Below are 25000 nucleotides of genomic sequence, written 5' to 3'. Positions count from 1 at the left end.
GGGATCTACCAACACTAGACTAAGGGTGATGCTGCAGTACTGGGATCTACCAACACTAGACTAAGGGTGATGCTACAGTACTGGGATCTACAAACACTAGGCTAAGGGTGACGCTGCGTTTCTGGGATCTACCAACACCAGACTAAGGGTGATGCTGCAGTACTGGGATCTACCAACACTAGACTAAGGGTGATGCTACAGTACTGGGATCTACAAACACTAGGCTAAGGGTGACGCTGCGTTTCTGGGATCTACCAACACCAGACTAAGGGTGATGCTGCAGTACTGGGATCTACCAACACTAGACAAAGGGTGATGCTGCAGTACTGGGATCTACCAACACTAGACAAAGGGGGATGCTGCAGTACTGGGATCTACCAACACCAGACTAAGGGTGATGCTGCAGTACTGGGATCTACCAACACTAGACAAAGGGTGATGCTACAGTACTGGGATCTACCAACACTAGACAAAGGATGATGCTGCAGTACTGGGATCTACCAACACCAGACTAAGGGTGATGCTGCAGTACTGGAATCTACCAACACCAGACTAAGGGTGATGCTGCAGTACTGGGATCTACCAACAGCAGACTAAGGGTGATGCTGCAGTACCGAGATCTACCACCACCAGACTAAGGGTGATGCTGCAGTACCGGGATCTACCAACACCAGACTATTGGTGATGCTGCAGTACCGGGATCTACCACACCAGACTAAGAGTGATGCTGCAGTACCGGGATCTACCAACACCAGACTAAGGGTGATGCTGCAGTGCCGGGATCTACCAACAGCAGACTAAGAGTGATGCTGCAGTACCGGAATCTAAGACCACCAGACTAAGGGTGATGCTGCAGTACCGGGATCTACCAACACCAGACTAAGGGTGATGCTGCAGTACCGGGATCTACCACACCTGACTAAGGGTGATGCTGCAGTACCGGGATCTACCACCACCAGACTAAGGGTGATGCTGCAGTACCGGGATCTACCAACACCAGACTAAGGGTGATACTGCAATACCGGGATCTACCAACACCAGACTAAGGGTGATGTTGCAGTACCGGGATCTACCAACACCAGACTAAGGGTGATGCTGCAGCACCGGGATCTACCAACAGCAGATTAAGGGTGATGCTGCAGTACCGGGATCTACCACCACCAGACTAAGGGTGATGCTGCAGTAACGGGATCTACCAACACCAGACTAAGGGTGATGCCGCAGTACCGGGATCTACCAACACCACACTAAGGGTGATGCTGCAGTACCGGGATCTACCACACCAGACTAAGGGTGATGCTGCAGTACCGGGATCTACCACCACCAGACTAAGGGTGATGCTGCAGTACCGGGATCTACCAACACCAGACTAAGGGTGATACTGCAATACCGGGATCTACCAACACCAGACTAAGGGTGATGTTGCAGTACCGGGATCTACGAACACCAGACTAAGGGTGATGCTGCAGCACCGGGATCTACCAACAGCAGACTAAGGGTGATGCTGCAGTACCGGGATCTACCAACACTAGACTAAGGGTGATGATGCAGTACCGGGATCTACCAACACCAGACTAAGGGTGATGCTGCAGTACCGGTATCCAGCAACACCAGACTAAGGGTGATGCTGCAGTACTGGTATCCAGCAACACCAGACTAAGGGTGATGCTGCAGTAACGGTATCCAGCAACACCAGACTAAGGGTGATGCTGCAGTACCGGTATCCAGCAACAACAGACTAAGGGTGATGCTGCAGTACCGGGATCTACCACCACCAGACTAAGGGTGATGCTGCAGTACTGGGATATACCAACACCAGACTAAGGGTGATGCTGCAGTACCGGGATCTACCAACACCAGACTAAGGGTGATGCTGCAGTACCGGGATCTACCAACAGCAGACTAAGGGTGATGCTGCAGTACCGGGATCTACCAACAGCAGACTAAGGGTGATGCTGCAGTACCGGAATCTACCATCACCAGACTAAGGGTGATGCTGCAGTACCGGGATCTACCAACACAAGACTAAGGGTGATGCTGCAGTACCGGAATCTACCACCACCAGACTAAGGGTGATGCTGCAGTACCGGGATCTACCAACACCAGACTAAGGGTGATGCTGCTGTACCGGGATCTACAAACATCAGACTAAGAGTGATGCTGCAGTACCGGGATCTACAAACACCAGACTAAGGGTGATGCTGCAGTACCGGGATCTACCAACAGCAGACTAAGGGTGATGCTGCAGTACCAGAATATACCACCACCAGACTAAGGGTGATGCTGCAGTACATGGATCTACCAACATCAGACTAAGGGTGATGCTGCTGTACCGGAATCTACCACCACCAGACTAAGGGTGATGCTGCAGTACCGGGATCTACCAACACCAGACTAAGGGTGATGCTGCTGTACCGGGATCTACAAACACCAGATTGAGGGTGATGCTGCAGTACTGGGATCTACAAACACCAGACTAATGGTGATGCTGCGCTACCGGGATATACCAACAGCAGACTAAGGGTGATGCTGCAGTACCGGAATCTACCACCACCAGACTGAGGGTGATGCTGCAGTACCGGGATCTACCAACATCAGACTAAGGGTGATGCTGCTGTACCGGAATCTACCACCACCAGACTAAGGGTGATGCTGCAGTACCGGGATCTACGAACACCAGACTAAGGGTGATGCTGCAGTACCGGGATCTACAAACACCAGACTAAGGGTGATGCTGCAGTACTGGGATCTACAAACACCAGACTAAGGGTGATGCTGCAGTACCGGGATCTACAAACACCAGACTAAGGGTGATGCTGCAGTACCGGAATCTACCACCTCCAGACTAAGGGTGATGCTGCAGTACCGGGATCTACCAACACCAGACGAAGGGTGATGCTGCTGTACCGGGATCTACCAACACCAGACTAAGAGTGATGCTGCAGTACCGGGGTCTACAAACACCAGACTAAGGGTGATGCTACAGTACCGGGATCTACAAACACCAGACTAAGGGTGATGCTGCTGTACCGGGATCTACCAACACCAGACTAAGAGTGATGCTGCAGTACCGGGATCTACAAACACCAGACTAAGGGTGATGCTGCAGTACCGGGATCTACCAACACCAGACTAAGGGTGATGCTGCAGTACCGGGATCTATCAACACCAGACTAAGGGTGATGCTGCAGTACCGGGATCTACCAACACCAGACTAAGGGTGATGCTGCAGTACCGGGATCTACAAACACCAGACTAAGGGTGATGCTGCTGTACCGGGATCTACCAACACCAGACTAAGGGTGATGCTGCAATACCGGGATATACCAACATCTTTGGTAAAAGATTACTGTGCGCAGTTTAAAGACGTTTAATACATTTAAAGATATATGATGACGATAATGATGATAGTGGTGATAATGATGATGATGATGACGTTGATAATATTGACGATGATGATAACGAATTAAGCTACTAAACAAATGTAGATCACTAAGCGATTTTTTAAGTATTAAATCGATCGTTGATTAAGATATTTATACACATTAATGGAGAGAGAGAGAGAGAGAGAGAGAGAGAGAGAGAGAGAGAGAGAGAGAGAGAGAGAGAGAGAGAGAGAGAGAGACCCAGATACAAAGACCTCAATATATCGAGGTATTGGGAGAGTCTGGAGACGACGACGAGGTCGTGATGGTGGTGGTGATGGTGGTGATGGTGGTGATGGTGGTGATGGTTGTGATGGTGGTGATGGTGGTGATGGTGGTGATGGTGGTGATGGTGGTGATGGTGGTGATGGTGATGGTGGTGATGGTGGTGGTGGTGGTGGTGGTGATGGTGGTGATGGTGGTGAAGGTGGTGATGGTGGTGATGGTGGTGGTGGTGGTGGTGGTGGTGGTGATGGTGGTGATGGTGGTGATGGTGGTGATGGTGGTGATGGTGGTGATGGTGGTGGTGGTGATGATGGTGGTGATGGTGGTGATGGTGGTGATGGTGGTGGTGGTGGTGATGGTGGTGATGGTGGTGATGGTGGTGATGGTGGTGATGGTGGTGATGGTGGTGATGGTGGTGGTGGTGGTGGTGGTGATGGTGGTGATGGTGGTGATGGTGGTGATGGTGGTGGTGGTGGTGGTGGTGATGGTGGTGATGGTGGTGATGGTGGTGATGGTGGTGATGGTGGTGATGGTGGTGATGGTGGTGGTGGTGGTGGTGGTGGTGGTGGTGGTGGTGGTGGTGGTGGTGGTGGTGGTGGTGGTGGTGGTGGTGGTGGTGGTGGTGATGATGGTGATGGTGGTGATGGTGATGGTGGTGATGGTGGTGATGGTGGTGATGGTGGTGGTGGTGGTGGTGGTGGTGGTGATGGTGGTGATGGTGGTGATGGTGGTGATGGTGGTGGTGGTGGTGACGGTGGTGATGGTGATGATGGTGGTGGTGGTGGTGATGGTGGTGATGGTGGTGATGGTGGTGATGGTGGTGATGGTGGTGATGGTGGTGATGGTGGTGATGGTGGTGGTGGTGGTGGTGGTGATGGTGGTGGTGGTGGTGATGGTGATGGTGGTGATGGTGGTGATGGTGGTGATGGTGGTGGTGGTGGTGGTGGTGGTGGTGGTGATGGTGGTGGTGGTGGTGATGGTGGTGGTGATGATGGTGGTGATGGTGGTGATGGTGGTGATGGTGGTGGTGGTGGTGGGGGTGGTGGTGGTGGTGGTGATGATGGTGGTGGTGGTGATGGTGGAGGTGGTGGTGGTGGTAGTGGTGGTGGTTGTTGTTGTGATGATGGCGGTGGTGGTAGTAGTGGCGGTGGTGGTAGTGGTGGTGGTTGTGATGGTAGTGGTGGTGTTGGTAGTGGTGATGGTGGTGGCAGTGGTGGTGGTGGTGATGGCAGTAGTGGTAGTGGTGGTTGTGGTGCTGGTGGTAGTGGTGATGGTGGTGGTAGTGGTGATGGCAGTAGTGGTAGTGGTGGTGGTGGTGGCAGTGGTGGTGGCAGTGGTGGTGGTGGTGATGGCAGTGGTGGTAGTGGTGGTGGTGGTGGTGGTGGTGGTACTGGTGATGGTGGTGGTAGTGGTGATGGTGGTGGCAGTGGTGGTGGCAGTGGTGGTGGTGGTGATGGCAGTGGTGGTAGTGCTGGTGGTGGTGGTGGTGGTGGTGGTACTGGTGATGGTGGTGGTAGTGGTGATGGTGGTGGCAGTGGTGGTGGCAGTGGTGGTGGTGGTGATGGCAGTGGTGGTAGTGCTGGTGGTGGTGGTGGTGGTGGTGGTGGTGGTGGTGCTGGTGGTATTGGTGATGGTGGTGGTGGTGGTGATGGTGGTGGTAGTGGTGATGGGAGTGGCTTGAGAGAGTGGGTGAGGTTTCAATATTAGAACACTTCCACCACCACGACGTGTTGTTGGTGGTGTAGCCCGCGAGGTCATCAGACCAAGGTGACCTCGTTAGCCTCTTACCTTCAACGTGACCTTACATGACCCAGTGTGAACCTAGCTACAAGTCTGACTTCTCTTCATATAGAGAGCTGATGATTGCCATTCATATATACTCATTGAGTCTTCTAACAATACCCTCTAACACTTAACAACACACTTCAACACTTAACAACACTCTCCAACACTTAACACTCTCCAACACTTACAACACTCGTCAACACTTAACAACACTCTTCAACACTTAACAACACTCTCCAACACTTAACACTCTCCAACACTTACAACACTCGTCAACACTTAACAACACTCTTCAACACTTAACAACACTCTCCAACACTTAACACTCTCCAACACTTACAACACTCGTCAACACTTAACAACACTCTTCAACACTTAACAACACTCTCCAACACTTAACACTCTCCAACACTTACAACACTCGTCAACACTTAACAACACTCTTCAACACTTAACAACACTCTCCAACACTTAACATTCTCCAACACTTACAACACTCGTCAACACTTAACAACACTCTCCAACACTTAACCACACCCTCCAACACTTAACACTCTCCAACACTTTACAGTACTCTCCAACACTGAACAGCACTCTCCATCACTTAACAATACTCGTAAACACTTACCAACACACATCACCACTCAGCAGACCCTAATACACTCTTTAGGCACTTGACATGACTTTGACACAGTAACTAACACACTCGGGGCCAGGAACTGAGTCTCGACCCCTGCAAACCACAATTAGGTGAATTAGGTGAGTACTCTAAACTCTCGACATGACATTGCTTTCACCTGAGGTGATTTCTCTTTCTTTCTATACAAACATGTCTCTATCTCACTTTTTATATCTGCTGAAGAGGACTCCAGTTGAGGGTCGAAAAATACAGACCAACTTGATAATGTGAAAAATCAGGAAAGCTTTTGGAAATTCACTACTTTCTTTCACGGTGGTGAAACCTTGAGTTTTCCCTGAAGCAAGTTTATTCTTTTCTCTGAGGATGAGGGTCCCTAGGACAGTTCTAGAGGTGATACCTCCCTATATATATATATATATATATATATATATATATATATATATATATATATATATATATATATATATATATATATATATATATATATATATATATAATAGGTTAGGTCCTAAGGTTTGTAATATATATGCAGAGGAGAGGAAGGGTTCAATTTAGGGGTGAGGGTTTGGGATGGTCTTTGGATGGAAGAGTTGGGGAGGAGGGAAGGGGAAGGTTGCATCGATGGAGGAATGGGGAGGGAGGGACAGAGGAACTACAGGGGAAAATGTCAGTCCAAGAAGAATGAGGTGAAAAAGGAGGTATTCGCGAGTTGCTTACTTCTCCTGATGGCGTCTAGGTGGGTGGGAGGCCAGAGGATGTTCCTGATCTCAGCCATCCATCTCTGAGTCTCACTCTCACTCTGACCACTGAGGTACAGCAGAGCTTCACCCCGCCGACCACACACCTCGAAGGCGTACGGGTGTGACCTGCGAGTCAAAAAAAATTATTATTGTTATATATAATAATATATGTACTGTATCAAGATTTTTAAATACAACTTCGATATTAAAAGTCTTAAGAAGAGAAGACATATCAACCAAGTTTTCATGGTAAGGGAGAACTAACATATTTTTAGTTGAATAAGGCTGGTTGTCTCTTTTTGGACTACAAATACGTAAAGTTCTCAAAAACGCTGATGAGAAAACAGACAGTTTAACTCTATCTTGATGTGAAGAATAATAGTGGACATAGGAACAGTTATTTGTAGGTTTACTGTAAATTTTAAATTTGAATCCATTATTACCCTTAATAATTAAAACATCTAGAAAAGGCAATGAGTTATTTTCCTCAAACTCAACAGTAAAGTTTATAGAATGGTGTATATCTACATTCTTGGGTATAAGACACAAAATATCATCAACATATCTGAACCATTTAGCTCTATTAGGGAGGATTGTGTTAAGCAACCTTGTTTAAAAAAATTCCATGTATGGGTTACTAAGAACAGGTGAAAGAGGATTTCCCATTGCCATACCAAACTTCTGAGTGTAAAACTTATCATTAAATACAAATTTTGCATCAACAATGCAAAGTTTAATAAGTTTAATGATGGTAGGAACTTGCAATGGTAAATCATAATTAATGAGTTCTTCAGATGAGAAACTTAATAAATCATCAACAGGAACTTTCGTAAACAAGGAAGTAACATCAAAACTAAATGGTTCAGATATGTTGATGATATTTTGTGTCTTATGCCCAAGAATGTAGATATACACCATTTCCTTGGTAAATTAAATAGCTTAGCCATTGCCTTTTCTAGATGTTTTAATTATTAAGGGTAATAATGAACTAAAATTTAAAATTTACAGAAAACCTACAAATAACTGTTCCTATGTCCACTATTATTCTTCACATCAAGATAGAGTTAAACTGTCTGTTTTCTCATCAATGTTTTTGAGAGCTTTACGAATTTGTAGTCCTGAGTTCATAGATGAAGAAATATCCAAAATTTATGAAATAGTTAATTATTTGAAATACCCAAGAAACGTAATTGATAAATCTTTTAAAATTGCTAGAAATACTTTTTACAATCCAAAAAGGGACAACCAGCCTTATTCAACTAAAAATATGTTGGTTCTCCCTTATCATGAAAACTTGGTTGATATGCCTTCTCTTCTTAAGACTTTTAATATCAAAGTTGTATTTAAAATTCCTGATACAGTTAAAAAAACTTTTGATAAAGAATTCCCCCCAAAATGCTGACGGATGTGTCTATAAGATTCCTTGTAAAATTTGCGATAAAGTTTATTACGGTCAAACTGGTAAAAGTCTCGAACTAAGATTAGAACAACATAAATATAGCATTAGAACTGGACAAGATTCCAATGCTCTATTTATTCATGTGAGAGATTTTAACCATCCAATTGATTTTCAAAAAGTTGAGAGAGTTGTATCAAGCAAGTCCATGGTCGACAGGAATATAATTGAATCTTGTTTCATAAAAAGCAGTTTTGACAATAATATGAATATTTCCTTTGGTTTATGTAAATTAGATCCATTTATAATAATAGAATTTGGGAAGAATTTAATAATACATTGGACAAATAATAAATTTTAAAATTCTTAATTCTTGGTTAGAATAGTTTGTTTGTGGGTTGTGTGAAGGACCTGTCTAGTTGGGCCAGCGGGCCTGCTGCAGTGTTCTCTTTCTTATGAGTCGCGCGTCAGGTGTTGCTTTGTTGTGGGATATGATAGTGAGGTGTGGTCTAGATCCTTTATATGCCTTCCTTTGATTCATTACTTTTATTGTTCCTTGATAATGTGAGTAGTCACAAAAGCGTTTGGAATTTCTCTATTCTTTCACACACACACACACACACACACACACACACACACACACACACACACACACACACACACACACACACACACACACACACACATATATATATATATATATATATATATATATATATATATATATATATATATATATATATAACAGTACAGAACACACCACATGAGAATGAAAATCTGTAGCTCAAGATCTTTCGCATTCTTTGTGGGTCGTCAGGAGCAATGCAGTGTTGCAAGGCTAACAGTAGGTAGTAGAAGGAAAAAATTCTCTCTGAAGCAAGGCAGAAGCGTAGAGCGTCAGGCCATGTCACACACTGTGATATCATAATATATGGAACAACCATTGAAAAAAATAGTGAACCTTCAAACGCTTTTGTGATTTCTCACATTATCAAGTAACTGTAAAAATAAAAGATCAGCAGCAGGCATATAAGGGCGAGATTATAGCTCACGGTCAACAAACAACACTTCACTCTTCCCTTTATGATGATGCGGGTGAGATGGTCAAGGACCTGTCAAACTTAGCTTATATTCTACCCAAGTTTTATGATTTTAACCTGTCGAACATACTCTAAATTCTTCACAAATTTTATTAATTATAAGTGAATCTAATTTATATAATCCTAAGCTAATATTCATATCAATTTCAAAACCATTTTTTTATGAAACTTAATTCTGTTATATTTCTCTCAACTATGGATCTGCTTAATACAACTTTCTCAGTCTTTTGTAAATCAATTGGATGGTTAAAATCTCTCTCATGAAAAACAGAGTATTAGACTCTTGTCCATTTCTGAAGCTATATTTATGTTGCTTTAATCTTAGTTCAAGACTTTTCCCAGTTTGACCGTAATAAACATTATCACATTCTTTTACAGGGAATCTTGTAGACACAGCTGTCAGCACTTTCGGGGGAATTTTTAATCAAAAGATTTTTTATTGTCTCAGAACTTTAAAAAAAAACATTGATTTTAAAATTCTTAAGCAGAGAAGGTTTATCAAGAAAGGTTTCAAGGTAAAGGAGAACCAACATATTCTTGGCTGAATAAGATTATTTGTCCTTTTTTGAATAGTAAAATGTACTTCTAGCAGTTTTAAAAGATTTATCAATTAAGAGTTTTGGGTATTTTAGATCATTAGTTATTTCATAAATCTTCAAGATTTCTTCATCTATGAACTCTGGGCTACAAATCCGTAAAGTTCTCAAAAACATTAGTAAGAATACAAAAAATTTAATTCTATCATGATGTGAAGAAGAATATTGCACTTAAGAATAGTTATTTTTTCGATTTCTGTATATATTATGTATATGCCAAATAACCACCGTGAAAAAAGTACTGAATTTCCAAAAGCTTTCGTGATTTCTCACATTATCAAAGAATACATATATACATATCCATATGCATTCCTTTTAACATTTTCTGGGCCTTGTTCCTAGGCATTATGAATATACATAGGTCTTACGCTACCATCCTCACTGTGTAGGTGAGATGTCCAATAAACCAGCCACTACATCTAGGCTGTTCCTCTGCTTCCTTTCTGTGTGCAAAGTTAGGGTTTCACTCGTTACCTTTTCTCACCTTGAAAACTAGAGGTTGTAACTTTACGTTAATTTAACCTGTCAGGGGTTTATTTAAGTTAACTTACACGATAAATTAAGTTGGAGGATCTTGTTTGAAGTTAGGCAAGGTTGGAAGTTCGCAAAGTTAGGGTAGACACCATGCTAAAACTTAATCAGTGGGATTGCCAAGAGAGCTTTCTAAAAGTTTGTTTTGTAGTGAGTTCGCTAGAGAGGTAGAATGAGGTAGCATGTCTAGTGTAGCAATTCTCTAGTCTCATGTATTATGTCACAAACATTATGGTATTTGAATGGACGGTGACTCGAGTAGTCGTCTATGTATATAGCAGGCCCAACGCTGTAACCATAGAGCTTGCAATAGAATGATTCTAAAATCAGTATTTCTGTGCCATAATTTGTGTCAGCGGCACCTGTTTCATCCTACAGCCCTTGAAGCTTGCGTGGCATATCTGTTCTCATACTCTCAAGGGCACCCCTCGTGGTGGCCCTTTCAGGTTGCTTGAAAGCTTCTTGTGCTTTGGAATGAGACAGTTGGGTCACAGTTGGTGCTGCTGATACAACCATGTCACAGAAATGCTCATTGTAACACCATCTTGTTGTTAGTTCTGCTGTTGTTATCCGCATGAACTACAGTTCAAGTCTTCGTCAGTTCTTTAGTTTATTTGCTGACAGTCTTTGTTTACGACTTATCTAGGGTTTAAAAACATATTTGTTTTTCTACTTTCTTATATACCTGACACGAGGTCTGCATGTATTAATCTTCAGTATAAAAAATAACAGTGATTTTTAGTATCCCTGAAACCGTTATAGAAAAAGATACACTACTTAAATAACAAAAAAATCACAATACCGTGGCTGGAACAATACATAAATAACCCGAATATAGGAGAGAGAAGCTTATGGCGACGTTTCGGTCCGACTTCGACTATTTACAAATCTACACTATCGACACAGCTGTACAATGATCAACACAATTGTTCACAAATAACTCGCAGTTTGGAGAGGAAGCGACGACGTGTTGTTTCAACAGTTGTTCCAGCCTGGTCTGTTATCAAGTCACAGTTGTTCCAGCCTGGTCTATTATCAAGTCACAGTTGTTCCAGCCTGGTCTATTATCAAGTCACAGTTGTTCCAGCCTGGTCTGTTATCAAGTCACAGTTGTTCCAGCATGGTCTGTTATCAAGTCACAGTTGTTCCAGCCTGGTCTATTATCAAGTCACAGTTGTTCCAGCCTGGTCTGTTATCAAGTCACAGTTGTTCCAGCCTGGTCTGTTATCAAGTCACAGTAGTTCCAGCATGGTCTGTTATCAAGTCACAGTTGTTCCAGCCTGGTCTGTTATCAAGTCACAGTTGTTCCAGCCTGGTCTGTTATCAAGTCACAGTCGTTCCAGCCTGGTCTGTTATCAAGTCACAGTTGTTCCAGCCTGGTCTGTTATCAAGTCACAGTTGTTCCAGCCTGGTCTGTTATCAAGTCACAGTTGTTCCAGCCTGGTCTGTTATCAAGTCACAGTTGTTCCAGCCTGGTCTGTTATCAAGTCACAGGTTGTTCCAGCCTGGTCTGTTATCAAGTCACAGTTGTTCCAGCCTGGTCTGTTATCAAGTCACAGTTGTTCCAGCCTGGTCTGTTATCAAGTCACAGTTGTTCCAGCCTGGTCTGTTATCAAGTCACAGTTGTTCCAGCCTGGTCTGTTATCAAGTCACAGTTGTTCCAGCCTGGTCTGTTATCAAGTCACAGTTGTTCCAGCCTGGTCTGTTATCAAGTCACAGTTATTCCAGCCTGGTCTGTTATCAAATCACAGTTGTTCCAGCCTGGTCTATTATCAAGTCACAGTTGTTCCAGCCTGGTCTGTTATCAAGTCACAGTTGTTCCAGCCTGGTCTGTTATCAAGTCACAGTTGTTCCAGCCTGGTCTGTTATCAAGTCACAGTTATTCCAGCCTGGTCTGTTATCAAGTCACAGTTGTTCCAGCCTGGTCTGTTATCAAGTCACAGTTGTTCCAGCCTGGTCTGTTATCAAGTCACAGTTGTTCCAGCCTGGTCTGTTATCAAGTCACAGTTGTTCCAGCCTGGTCTGTTATCAAGTCACAGTTGTTCCAGCCTGGTCTGTTATCAAGTCACAGTTGTTCCAGCCTGGTCTGTTATCAAGTCACAGTTGTTCCAGCCTGGTCTGTTATCAAGTCACAGTTGTTCCAGCCTGGTCTGTTATCAAGTCACAGTTGTTCCAGCCTGGTCTGTTATCAAGTCACAGTTGTTCCAGCCTGGTCTGTTATCAAGTCACAGTTATTCCAGCCTGGTCTGTTATCAAGTCACAGTTATTCCAGCCTGGTCTGTTATCAAGTCACAGTTGTTCCAGCCTGGTCTGTTATCAAGTCACAGTTGTTCCAGCCTGGTCTGTTATCAAGTCACAGTTGTTCCAGCCTGGTCTGTTATCAAGTCACAGTTGTTCCAGCCTGGTCTGTTATCAAGTCACAGTTGTTCCAGCCTGGTCTGTTATCAAGTCACAGTTGTTCCAGCCTGGTCTGTTATCAAGTAACAGTTGTTCCAGCCTGGTCTGTTATCAAGTCAAAGTTATTCCAGCCTGGTCTGTTATCAAGTCACAGTTATTCCAGCCTGGTCTGTTATCAAGTCACAGTTGTTCCAGCCTGGTCTGTTATCAAGTCACAGTTGTTCCAGCCTGGTCTATTATCAAGTCACAGTTGTTCCAGCCTGGTCTGTTATCAAGTCACAGTTGTTCCAGCCTTGTCTGTTATCAAGTCACAGTTGCTCCAGCCTGGTCTATTATCAAGTCACAGTTGTTCCAGCCTGGTCTGTTATCAAGTCACAGTTGTTCCAGCCTGGTCTGTTATCAAGTCACAGTTGTTCCAGCCTGGTCTGTTATCAAGTCACAGTTGTTCCAGCCTGGTCTGTTATCAAGTCACAGTTGTTCCAGCCTGGTCTGTTATCAAGTCACAGTTGTTCCAGCCTGGTCTGTTATCAAGTCACAGTTGTTCCAGCCTGGTCTGTTATCAAGTCACAGTTGTTCCAGCCTGGTCTGTTATCAAGTCACAGTTGTTCCAGCCTGGTCTGTTATCAAGTCACAGTTGTTCCAGCCTGGTCTGTTATCAAGTCACAGTTGTTCCAGCCTGGTCTGTTATCAAGTCACAGTTGTTCCAGCCTGGTCTGTTATCAAGTCACAGTTGTTCCAGCCTGGTCTGTTATCAAGTCCCAGTTGTTCCAGCCTGGTCTATTATCAAGTCACAGTTGTTCCAGCCTGGTCTGTTATCAAGTCACAGTTGTTCCAGCCTGGTCTGTTATCAAGTCACAGTTATTCCAGCCTGGTCTGTTATCAAGTCACAGTTGTTCCAGCCTGGTCTGTTATCAAGTCACAGTTGTTCCAGCCTGGTCTGTTATCAAGTCACAGTTGTTCCAGCCTGGTCTGTTATCAAGTCACAGTTGTTCCAGCCTGGTCTGTTATCAAGTCACAGTTGTTCCAGCCTGGTCTGTTATCAAGTCACAGTTGTTCCAGCCTGGTCTGTTATCAAGTCACAGTTGTTCCAGCCTGGTCTATTATCAAGTCACAGTTGTTCCAGCCTGGTCTGTTATCAAGTCACAGTTGTTCCAGCCTGGTCTGTTATCAAGTCACAGTTGTTCCAGCCTGGTCTGTTATCAAGTCACAGTTGTTCCAGCCTGGTCTGTTATCAAGTCACAGTTGTTCCAGCCTGGTCTATTATCAAGTCACAGTTGTTCCAGCCTGGTCTGTTATCAAGTCACAGTTGTTCCAGCCTGGTCTGTTATCAAGTCACAGTTGTTCCAGCCTGGTCTGTTATCAAGTCACAGTTGTTCCAGCCTGGTCTATTATCAAGTCACAGTTGTTCCAGCCTGGTCTGTTATCAAGTCACAGTTGTTCCAGCCTGGTCTATTATCAAGTCACAGTTGTTCCAGCCTGGTCTGTTATCAAGTCACAGTTGTTCCAGCCTGGTCTATTATCAAGTCACAGTTGTTCCAGCCTGGTCTGTTATCAAGTCACAGTTGTTCCAGCCTGGTCTATTATCAAGTCACAGTTGTTCCAGCCTCGGAAATGACTTTTGCTCTACATAAATATTTATAAAATCACCAACAAAGCGAAGAAGCTTCAGGTACGGACGAGCTAACAACATGGTGTAGTTAGCTCTCACTGAGACAAAATGTTTGAGTAACCACTAACACCATATTTCCATCTCTCTCTCTCTCTCTCTCTCTCTCTCTCTCTCTCTCTCTCTCTCTCTCTCTCTCTCTCTCTCTCCGCTCACAGTGTGACTAGTCGGTAAAGCAAATTTTATTTCATTTTATACACGGCACAATTGTTGAAAAAAACGGTATGATGGTTTTATCCCTCAGGAACTGAAAGGGTTACCGTGTTCCACGCATTCATAAATTAGAAATTTTATCACTGCTCTATATTTCATGTGATGCTTCCAACATAGATAACTCTTTCCCCTATAATTCTGACGTCGTGTGTATGTAGACACACTACACAGGACGAGCTCTTCTTTAGGGGGTTTCCGTTTCTCTCTGCATAGAGCTTAATCTAGGTTAATAAAGCTTTCCATAGAAAGAAACGTTGCTTCAATAAAAGCTTGCTTTGTGTATTATGTTTTCACCTCCATGCCTGCCAACTTTTTGCATCCGATACTCTCTCCCATTAACACGTGCAAGCGTATGTTGCACGTACGGGCGTATGTTGCACGTACAAGTGCATGTGCTATCGCTAGTGGGTCATAAGTATACTTAGAGCCTGTACACTTCCAATAAAAGCTATTTTAATCCTTAAAATAGAGAGTAAAACTAAGTTGTCAGTGTATACAAACTAAGATGTACATTCCTCTAAGTATTCACTCGCTGTTACTCTCAGCGTATATTCGTGAAGAGTGATTGGTATATATATACAAGACTGACGTCAGAGAACGGTTAATGAAGTTTAAACCTTTCCAAATACACGAGGGTCATTATATATATATATATATATATATATATATATATATATATATATATATATATATATATATATATATATATATATATATATATATATATATATAATGGTGAAACATTATCTGTTTTCAGTGAAAATATAAAAGATATGCCATATAATCTGGTCTCCATTGACTCATCACAGGAGTCAAAATATTCACTGTTGGGTCGAAAAATTATTCCATTGGAGTACATAAACAAGTATTTTTTTTTTAAATATTTTCCATGGGTACTCGTAAACAATATTTTTTATTCCAAAATTGAATCACAGTATATAAATTGACTCTATAAAAGTGTATATATTCATCCCATAAATATACAGCAAATAAAATGTTGACGGGATTTAATTAATTATTAAAGATCAAATTTTTAATAAAATTACATATATATATATATATATATATATATATATATATATATATATATATATATATATATATATAATATATATATATATATATATATATATATATATATATATATATATATATATATATATATATATATATATATATATATATATATATATATATATATATATGCACTTCTCCGAGGCAATGGGTCCCACAATTTACACCAGAGGTGGACCCCATCCTATAAAAAAAAAAAAAAAAAAAAAAAAAAAAAAAAAAAAAAAAAAAAAAAAAAAAAAAAAAAAAAAAAAAAAATGTATATATATATATATATATATATATATATATATATATATATATATATATATATATATATATATATATATATATATATATATATATATATATATATATATATATATATATATATATATATATATATGTGAGTGTGTGTGTGTGTGTATCACAAACGTTTATTTCAGTCAGAATGTGGATTAGAACCCTTGTTAGCCACTCCTTACTTGAGCAGAACATCTGTCTGAAAGTGTTTTAGCCCACTTGGCTATATATCCCATATTGGATAATAAGATGATTTAGGGACGATCAAAGTTTATCTCACGGCTAAAGGTGAGCTTTGTCCGTTCTTCAGACTCTGCTGAGCATCATTCACTCGACTTTCTCCATACTGGGGCTGTCCCACTAGGACTGTGTTCTCTACGAAGGGTTGGTACACTTTAAGTCTGCTGAAATACCACATTGTTCTGATCTTTCCATAAATTTCGCCCTCGAATCCCTATAACACCTTTTAAGCATTCTGGGACTATCTCACTATTCCACTAGGTAAGCCATCGGAAGGCCTCGGCCAGATGACCAAAATCTACAGCTGTGGTCATCATATGACTAAGACCCACGTGAGTGAGAAATACACCCGCCTCTCGCTATATAATAAATATAGAGAGATACACCCCTCTCGACGATTAATACAGAGAGTTACACACATCAGAGTGTAAATACATCGTGAAATACAGTGAGACATGCACTCCTCTCATTGTATATAACCTTGTCAGGCTGGACACCTAACAAACCGCGTAGCCCAAGCCACTGAATACTCAGACCAGGCTTCGAAGTGGCTAGCAGTGTCCTCGTTGAGGATTTCGAAGCGTGAGTCTCACAGCACTGAGAGGGTGACAGTGATTCCGATGGTTACGAAAAAGTGAAGAAAGTGCTACAAATCTTTAGTGATGTCCGTCCCTGGTGCTTTAGGTACAGCCTCAAGGAACATATTTACTCAGTTATGATGGAAATTCCCCATTTTCGTATCAAAACATCCTTTGGAAATGCATTACGCTCGTCATGATTTCAAAATAATGTGAGGAGATAAGTGTAAGGGTGTTAGTGAACGAATTGGAGGCGGGTTTTTATTGCACTGGTATTGTATTGGTACTGAGGGCAGTGTTGGTACTGTCGAGAGTGTTAGCACTGACCATAGTGTTGGAAATGGCCATAGTGTTGGTAATGACAGCAGTGTTGGCAGGACAAACATCTTTATGCTGCCGTCTTCTCATTAGCGGAGTACAGGGACGAGGAGTTTTGTTCCTGTCATATTGCGTTGATAATTAAATACCCTTACACCAAATATTTGATTAGCATTTCGTTTATTCTTGTCTGGGGAGAAAGATTTTTTTTGTAAGGTTTCAGATTTCGGTGTTTTGTCTGAGGAAGACTTTTGTAAGGTTTCAGATTTCGGTATTTTGTCTGAGGAAGACTTTTGTAAGGTTTCAGATTTTACTGTTGTGTTTGGGGGGGGATATTTTTTGTACAGTTTCAGATTTCATTGATTTCAATTTTTCATTGTTCTCAGTGTTAAATTTTTTTTTGTCGATTTTTGTTTTTTATTTTATATTTGCAATTTAAACTTCGTGTTCATTATTCTTATTTCTCCAGAGTTTACTACATCTTAAGGATTTTCAAGATTTTTTGCTAAAACAGATGCCAGTTATAAGATTTATCCTAATGGGAGATATTTATGACAAGTTATAAATTTTCAAGAACTTGGGATATACACATACAGATGTGTATTTATCTCAGTGTATATTTTTACCATAATTTCTGTCGTATAGTCGACAGGTTTGAAATCTTATTAACCAACCTTTTACACAAATACCAAATTTCGGATTATTTTTTTTTTTGGTATTAAAAAATATGATGAGGTCAAAGTCAGTGGCTCCTGAGAGACCTTCCCAGAAATGTGGATAGCCAATTTTATGGCCTTTGTGGGATATTAATTTTTTTTTTTGAGATTCGAACCTGGGTAAATCAAATGGGAAGTCACTTTTCTAGCAGTCAAGCCATCCCACCCTCAGTAGGGAACCCTCACATTAACTTATATATTGGGACCAAGAGACTTTTACCCACAACAACGTACCTTATTTACAGTGTTTTTGATCAGATATTTAATAAAGTTAATAATATAATTCTTATTTTTATTTCTACACATACATTTACAACTTATACAGACCATAACTAACATTAATGACATACTAAATTTTGTCCCCAGGATGCAACCCACAGCAGTTGGCTAACACCCAGGTACCTGTTTACTGCTAGGTGAACAGTGACAACAGATATCTTAAGGAAACACGCTCCAACATTTCCACCAGTACTATACATTATACTGTGTCGTCTTCTCGTCTCTGACAACATGATTAGTCGTTCCTGGACTACCACAAGCAGGCTGTGTAAACATCTGTTAATGAGAATGTGTCTTCTCTGAGAAACATAGTCAATATTATTCGGAAAATCTGTTTATGATTTACGGAAAAGTAGGATAAATTTACACACTGGGTATGAGGGGCCCCAGGATGTTGTAGTTCTCTAAACGAATAGTACAGTATGAAGATTGAACCTTGGTACAACATGAAGGTTGAACCTTGGTACAACATGAAGGTTGAACCTTGGTACAACATGAAGGTTGAACCTTGGTATAACATTAAGATTGAACCTTGGTTCAACATGAAGATTGAGCTTGGTACAACATGAAGGTTAAACCTTGGTACAGCATGAAGATTGAACCTTGGTACAACATGAAGAATGAACCTTGGTACAACATGAAGGTTGAACTTGGTACAACATGAAGGTTGAATCTTGGTACAACATGAAGATTGAACCTTGGTACAACATGAAGAATGAACCTTGGTACAACATGAAGGTTGAACTTGGTACAACATGAAGGTTGAACCTTGGTGCAACCTGAAGGTTGAACTTTGGTACAACATGAAGATTGAACCTTGATACAATATGAAGGCTGAATCTTGGTACATCATGAAGGTTGAACCTTGGTACAACATGAATGTTGAACCTAGGTACAACATGAATGTTGAACCTAGGTACAACATGAATGTTGAACCTAAGTACAACATGAAGGTCGAACCTAGGTACAACATGAATGTTGAACCTAGGTACAATATGAATGTTGAACCTAGGTACAACATGAAGGTCGAACCTAGGTACAACATGAATGTTGAACCTAAGTACAACATGAAGGTTGAACTTAGGTACAACATGAATGTTGAACCTAGGTACAATATGAATGTTGAACCTAGGTACAACATGAATGTTGAACCTAGGTACAACATGAATGTTGAACCTAGGTGCAACATGAATGTCGAACTTAGGTACAACATGAATGTCGAACCTAGGTACAACATGAATGTTGAACCTAGGTACAACATGAATGTTGAACCTAGGTACAACATGAATGTCGAACTTAGGTACAACATGAATGTCGAACCTAGGTACAACATGAATGTTGAACCTAGGTACTACATGAATGTCGAACCTAGGTACAACATGAATGTTGAACCTAGGTACAACATGTATGTTGAACCTAGGTACAACATGAATGTTGAACCTAGGTACAACATGTATGTTGAACCTAGGTACAACATGAATGTTGAACCTAGGTACAACATGTATGTTGAACCTAGGTACAACATGAATGTTGAGCCTAGATACAACATGAAGGTCGAACCTAGGTACAACATGAATATTGAACCTAGGTACAACATGAATATTGAACCTAGGTACAACATGAATGTTGAACCTAGGTACAACATGAATATTGAACCTAGGTACAGCATGAATATTGAACCTAGGTACAACATGAATATTGAACCTAGGTACAACATGAATATTGAACCTAGGTACAACATGAATGCTGAACCTAGATACAACATGAAGGTCGAACCTAGGTACAACATGAATATTGAACCTAGGTACAACATGAATATTGAACCTAGGTACAACATGAATATTGAACCTAGGTACAACATGAATATTGAACCTAGGTACAACATGAATATTGAACCTAGGTACAGCATGAATATTGAACCTAGGTACAACATGAATATTGAACCTAGGTACAACATGAATGCTGAACCTAGGTACAACATGAATATTGAACCTAGGTACAACATGAATATTGAACCTAGGTACAACATGAATATTGAACCTAGGTACAACATGAATATTGAACCTAGGTACAACATGAATATTGAACCTAGCTACAACAGCAGGATATTGCTACCACCATCCATATTATGTCTGTGAGCTTGAAGGAAAATCTAGCCATGTCTTCCTGTGGCTTGATGACGACTTTGTAGGAAGGGAGAGCGAGAGAGAGAAGGAAGGAAGGGGGGAAGGGTAGAAATAAATCCATTATTCTCTTCCCATTTTTCCTCTTCTCCCTGTCTCTAGCTCCCTCCCTTCCTTTCCCTTCTCAACGACGCAATGCGCTCCACTCCACAAAAGAATTCAACGACATAGTAACTGGTGGGCAAGGTGCCAAATATTTACTACTGACTTGCAAATGGAGTAAACGAGAGAGAGAGAGAGAGAGAGAGAGAGAGAGAGAGAGAGAGAGAGAGAGAGAGAGAGAGAGAGAGAGAGAGAGAGAGAGAGAGAGAGAGAGAGAGAGAGAGAGAGAGAGAGAGAGAGAGAGAGAGAGAGAGAGAGAAATATTTCACAGATCACTGGTGAAAGATCAAATTAGGTTTCTTTTGATCATGGAGAACCAGTGCTGTTTTATGACAAATTGATAGAGGGGGGATAAAGGATAGGGAGGAGGGGAGGGAAGAGGAGGAAGTCGAAAGTGAAGCTGAGAGAGAGGAAAGGAGGAGAGACGGAATATATATATATATATATATATATATATATATATATATATATATATATATATATATATATATATATATATATATATATATATATATATAATAATTTTCACAAAGTTGGGTAGTTACGTAGTCGAAAGAAAAAGGAACCTAGTATGTCTCCCTATCATTTTCCATCACACAGGACTGGACACACTCAGAGTGTTGAAATCTGTCAGCCTGAGCTGGGAGACTTCAGTAGTGTCACCCTGAGCTGGGAGACTTCAGTAGTGTCACCCTGAGCTGGGAGACTTCAGTAGTGTCACCCTGAGCTGGGAGACTTCAGTAGTGTCACCCTGAGCTGGGAGACTTCAGTAGTGTCACCCTGAGCTGGGAGACTTCAGTAGTGTCACCCTGAGCTGGGAGACTTCAGTAGTGTCACCCTTAGCTCGCTAAACACAGCCTCTGAACTTTATGAATAAACTCTACTGAACGTAAGCTGACCTATGATAGGCTAGGCAGAGCGTAGGTTGTATTACATTAGTGTATATTAATTTATCGGGAAAGACCAGGTCACTAGACCTCTTTAATGAAAAAAATGCGCACTACGTCAGTTCAAATTGTTGCATTATTGCACACACAACACGTCTGTATACATACGCACACACACACACCAACTCGAAGGCACGCGTATATACCCTTAATGGCACACGAGTATTTTTATATGTATATACACACTCAGATGCATACACACTTATAATACACACGGTACTGTCTGCACGCATATAATATACACATGCCCTCTCAAGAATGTGAGGAACAGAGACATGAGAAGGAAGGAACAAAGGAAGAGTAATGAGAGAGGGACAGGACAGAGGAGGAGGAGGAGGAGGAAGAGACGGGGAAAAAAAAGATTTTGGAAGTGTGTAGAAGCAATGATTGAGAGGTAAAGAGGAGGGCAGTAAGTATAAGGGAGAGGTTAGGACAGAAACAGTAATAGGAGATTGCAAAAAGGGAGAAGACAGAGGAATATGGGGAGAAAAGAGGGGAGAGAGAAAAGGGGAGAATTTAGTGATTTAGAAGTAATAAAGAGGGAGACAGGGGAAAAAGTTTGGAAAAGACAAGAGGTATGTGGATGGCAGAGAGAAAGAAAGGGAGAGGGGTGTGAGAGGTAGCAAGAATGAGTCAGAGGTCTGGTGAGAGGAGATGGGAGAGTAAAGGAGAGAGGAGAGATGAACTGAGATTCACTTCAGGACTGAAGGAATCTGCAGTCATCCTTGTTCTAGGAAGGAACATGGGCAGCGTCTGAGAAATGGTATGGCGATACTGAGAAGATGTGGAAAAAAGACACTAATGTCTAGTCCAGGACATTAAAGGAAACATTTCGCTACGAACTATACATAAGTATCTTTTTCCACAAAACATCTACCGCACGTCTGAGGCACGTCTGAGGCACGTCTGAGGCACGTCTGAGGCACGTCTGAGGCACGTCTGAGGCACGTCTGAGGCACGTCTGAGGCACGTCTGAGGCGCACGTCTGAGGCACGTCTGAGGCACGTCTGAGGCACGTCTGAGGCACGTCTGAGGCACGTCTGAGGCACGTCTGAGGCACGTCTGAGGCGCACGTCTGAGGCACGTCTGAGGCACATCTGAGGCACATCTGAGGCACGTCTGCCACACCTCTGAAACACGTCTGCCACAAGTTAAGGAACTGTTTGGCACAGGTTTGGCAAAAGTTTTCAACATTTGTAACTCGCTTGTAAAATATTAGGAAATATCTGGCAATTTTCTTTTATTTTGAGGGGAGGGGTCAAATGTTTAGCAGCGGCCAGATAAACAACCGGCAGAGGCTAGGCACAGGTCTGCCGTCTTCCAGAGTTAACTTCACGTAAGAATTGTAAACAAACTATATACACATAGAGTAGCCTGAAACGATAAAACTGAAGCGAAATATACTATCTGTTTGCACGACGAATAGACAGAACTTGCGATCTTGGCTTAAATAGCAAAGTTCATCTTGCCATATAGGACAAGTGAAAATTTGTGTATGCAATAATTTCGCCAAAATCATTCTGAACCTAACGAAAAAAATATATTTCACTGTGTTTGTTTAGTATTAAATTAGTGTAAACAAATCTAAAATATATAACAAAAAAAGGCACAATACCGTGACTGGAACGATACACAAATAACCCGCACATAGAAGAGAGGATCTTACGACGACGTTTCGGTCCGACTTGGACCATTTACAAAGTCACACTAACGAGAAGTGGAGCAGGACGGGTATATATAGGCAGGAAGAGGTAGTGGTGGTAGTAGTAGTAGTAGTGGTAGTAGTAGCAGTAGTAGTAGTAGTAGTAGTAGTAGTAGTGGTAGTAGTAGTGGTAGTAGTAGTAGTAGTAGTAGTAGTAGTAGTATTAGTAGTAGTAGTAGTGGTAGTAGTAGTAGTAGTAGTAGCAGTAGTAGTAGTAGTAGTAGTATATTTAGTTGGGTTAGGCTAAAATAAATTGCGCTAGTTATAATAAGGTTAGGTAAGTTTTCTAAGATCCTTTTGGTGCAGAATTAAAAAATTTTGCACTAATATCTTTAAACGTATAAGAGAAAATTTTAGAAAGGACTTAATTTTAAATGAGTTCTTGCTAATTGACCAGTTTTACATATTCGGCACGACATATATATATATATATATATATATATATATATATATATATATATATATATATATATATATATATATATATATATATATATATATATATATATATATATATATATTATATAAAATTCTGATGAAATATTGAGCCGTTGGAAAAACTATTTATATATTGGAAAACGTAATTTGTTTTACCTCAATTTGGACAAGTTATGATGGTGGTTCACTCTATAAAAATGAACCAAACACAAACTAACGACCAGGAATGACAGTCACTGTATGGTATTGTGTGTGTGTGTGTGTGTGTGTGTGTGTGTGTGTGTGTGTGTGTGTGTGTGTGTGTGTGTGTGTGTGTGTGTGTGTGTGTGTGTGTGTGTGTGTGTGTGTGTGTGTGTGTGTGTGTGTGTGTGTGTGTGTGTGTGTGTGTGTGTGTGTGTGTGTGTGTGTGTGTGTGTGTGTGTGTGTGTGTGTGTGTGTGTGTGTGTGTGTGTGTGTGTGTGTGTGTGTGTGTGTGAGTGTGTGTGTGTGTGTGTGTGTGTGTGTGTGTGTGTGTGTGTGTGTGTGTGTGTGTGTGTGTGAGTACTCACCTAATTGTGGTTGCAGGGGTCGAGACTCAGCTCCTGGCCCCGCCTCTTCACTGATCGCTACTGGATCCTCTCTCTCTCTGCTTCCTGAGCTTTGTCATACCTCTTCTTAAAACTATGTATGGTTCCTGCCTCCACTACTTCACTTGCTAGGCTATTCCACTTGCTGACAACTCTATGACTGAAGAAATACTTCCTAACGTCCCTGTGACTCGTCTGAGTCTTCAGCTTCCAGTTGTGACCCCTTGTCCCTGTGTCCCCTCTCTGGAACATCCTATCTCTGTCCACCTTGTCTATTCCCCGCAGTATCTTGTATGTCGTTATCATGTCTCCCCTGACCCTTCTGTCCTCCAGTGTCGTCAGTCCGATTTCCCTTAACCTTTCCTCGTACGACATTCCCTTGAGCTCTGGGACTAGCCTTGTTGCAAACCTTTGTACTTTCTCTAACTTCTTGACGTGCTTGACCAGGTGTGGGTTCCAGACTGGTGCTGCATACTCCAGTATGGGCCTAACATACACAGTGTACAGTGTCTTGAACGATTCCTTATTGAGGTATCGGAACGCTATTCTCAGGTTTGCCAGGCGCCCGTATGCTGCAGCGGTTATTTGGTTGATGTGTGCCTCCGGTGATGTACTCGGTGTTATGGTCACCCCAAGGTCTTTCTCCCTGAGTGAGGTCTGTAGTCTTTGTCCACCTAGCCTATATTCTGTCTGCGGTCTTCTTTGCCCCTCCCCAATCTTCATGACTTTGCATTTGGCTGGATTGAATTCGAGGAGCCAGTTACTGGACCACATGTCCAGCCTCTCCAGGTCTCTTTGCAGTCCTGCCTCATCCTCGTCCGATTTAATTCTTCTCATCAACTTCACGTCATCTGCGAACAG

At 41.7% G+C, this 25000-nt stretch overlaps 1 protein-coding gene across 2 annotated transcripts in view; it reads right to left on the bottom strand.

Moving 5' to 3' along the window:
* The window catches only part of LOC128693387 (uncharacterized), a 338832-nt gene that overhangs the window by 102176 nt on the left and 211656 nt on the right, over positions 1–25000 (bottom strand). For both annotated transcript variants that reach the window (XM_070097375.1, XM_070097376.1), the window contains one exon: positions 6793–6941. In XM_070097375.1, the coding sequence (XP_069953476.1) occupies positions 6793–6941 (149 nt within the window). The remainder of the gene's footprint in view (positions 1–6792; positions 6942–25000) is intronic.

This window comes from Cherax quadricarinatus, chromosome 57 (genome assembly GCF_038502225.1).
Source record: "Cherax quadricarinatus isolate ZL_2023a chromosome 57, ASM3850222v1, whole genome shotgun sequence".
NCBI classification, from domain to species: domain Eukaryota; kingdom Metazoa; phylum Arthropoda; class Malacostraca; order Decapoda; family Parastacidae; genus Cherax; species Cherax quadricarinatus.
Note: the sequence above shows the minus strand (reverse complement) of the source record. Positions and strands in the feature narration are given on the sequence as shown.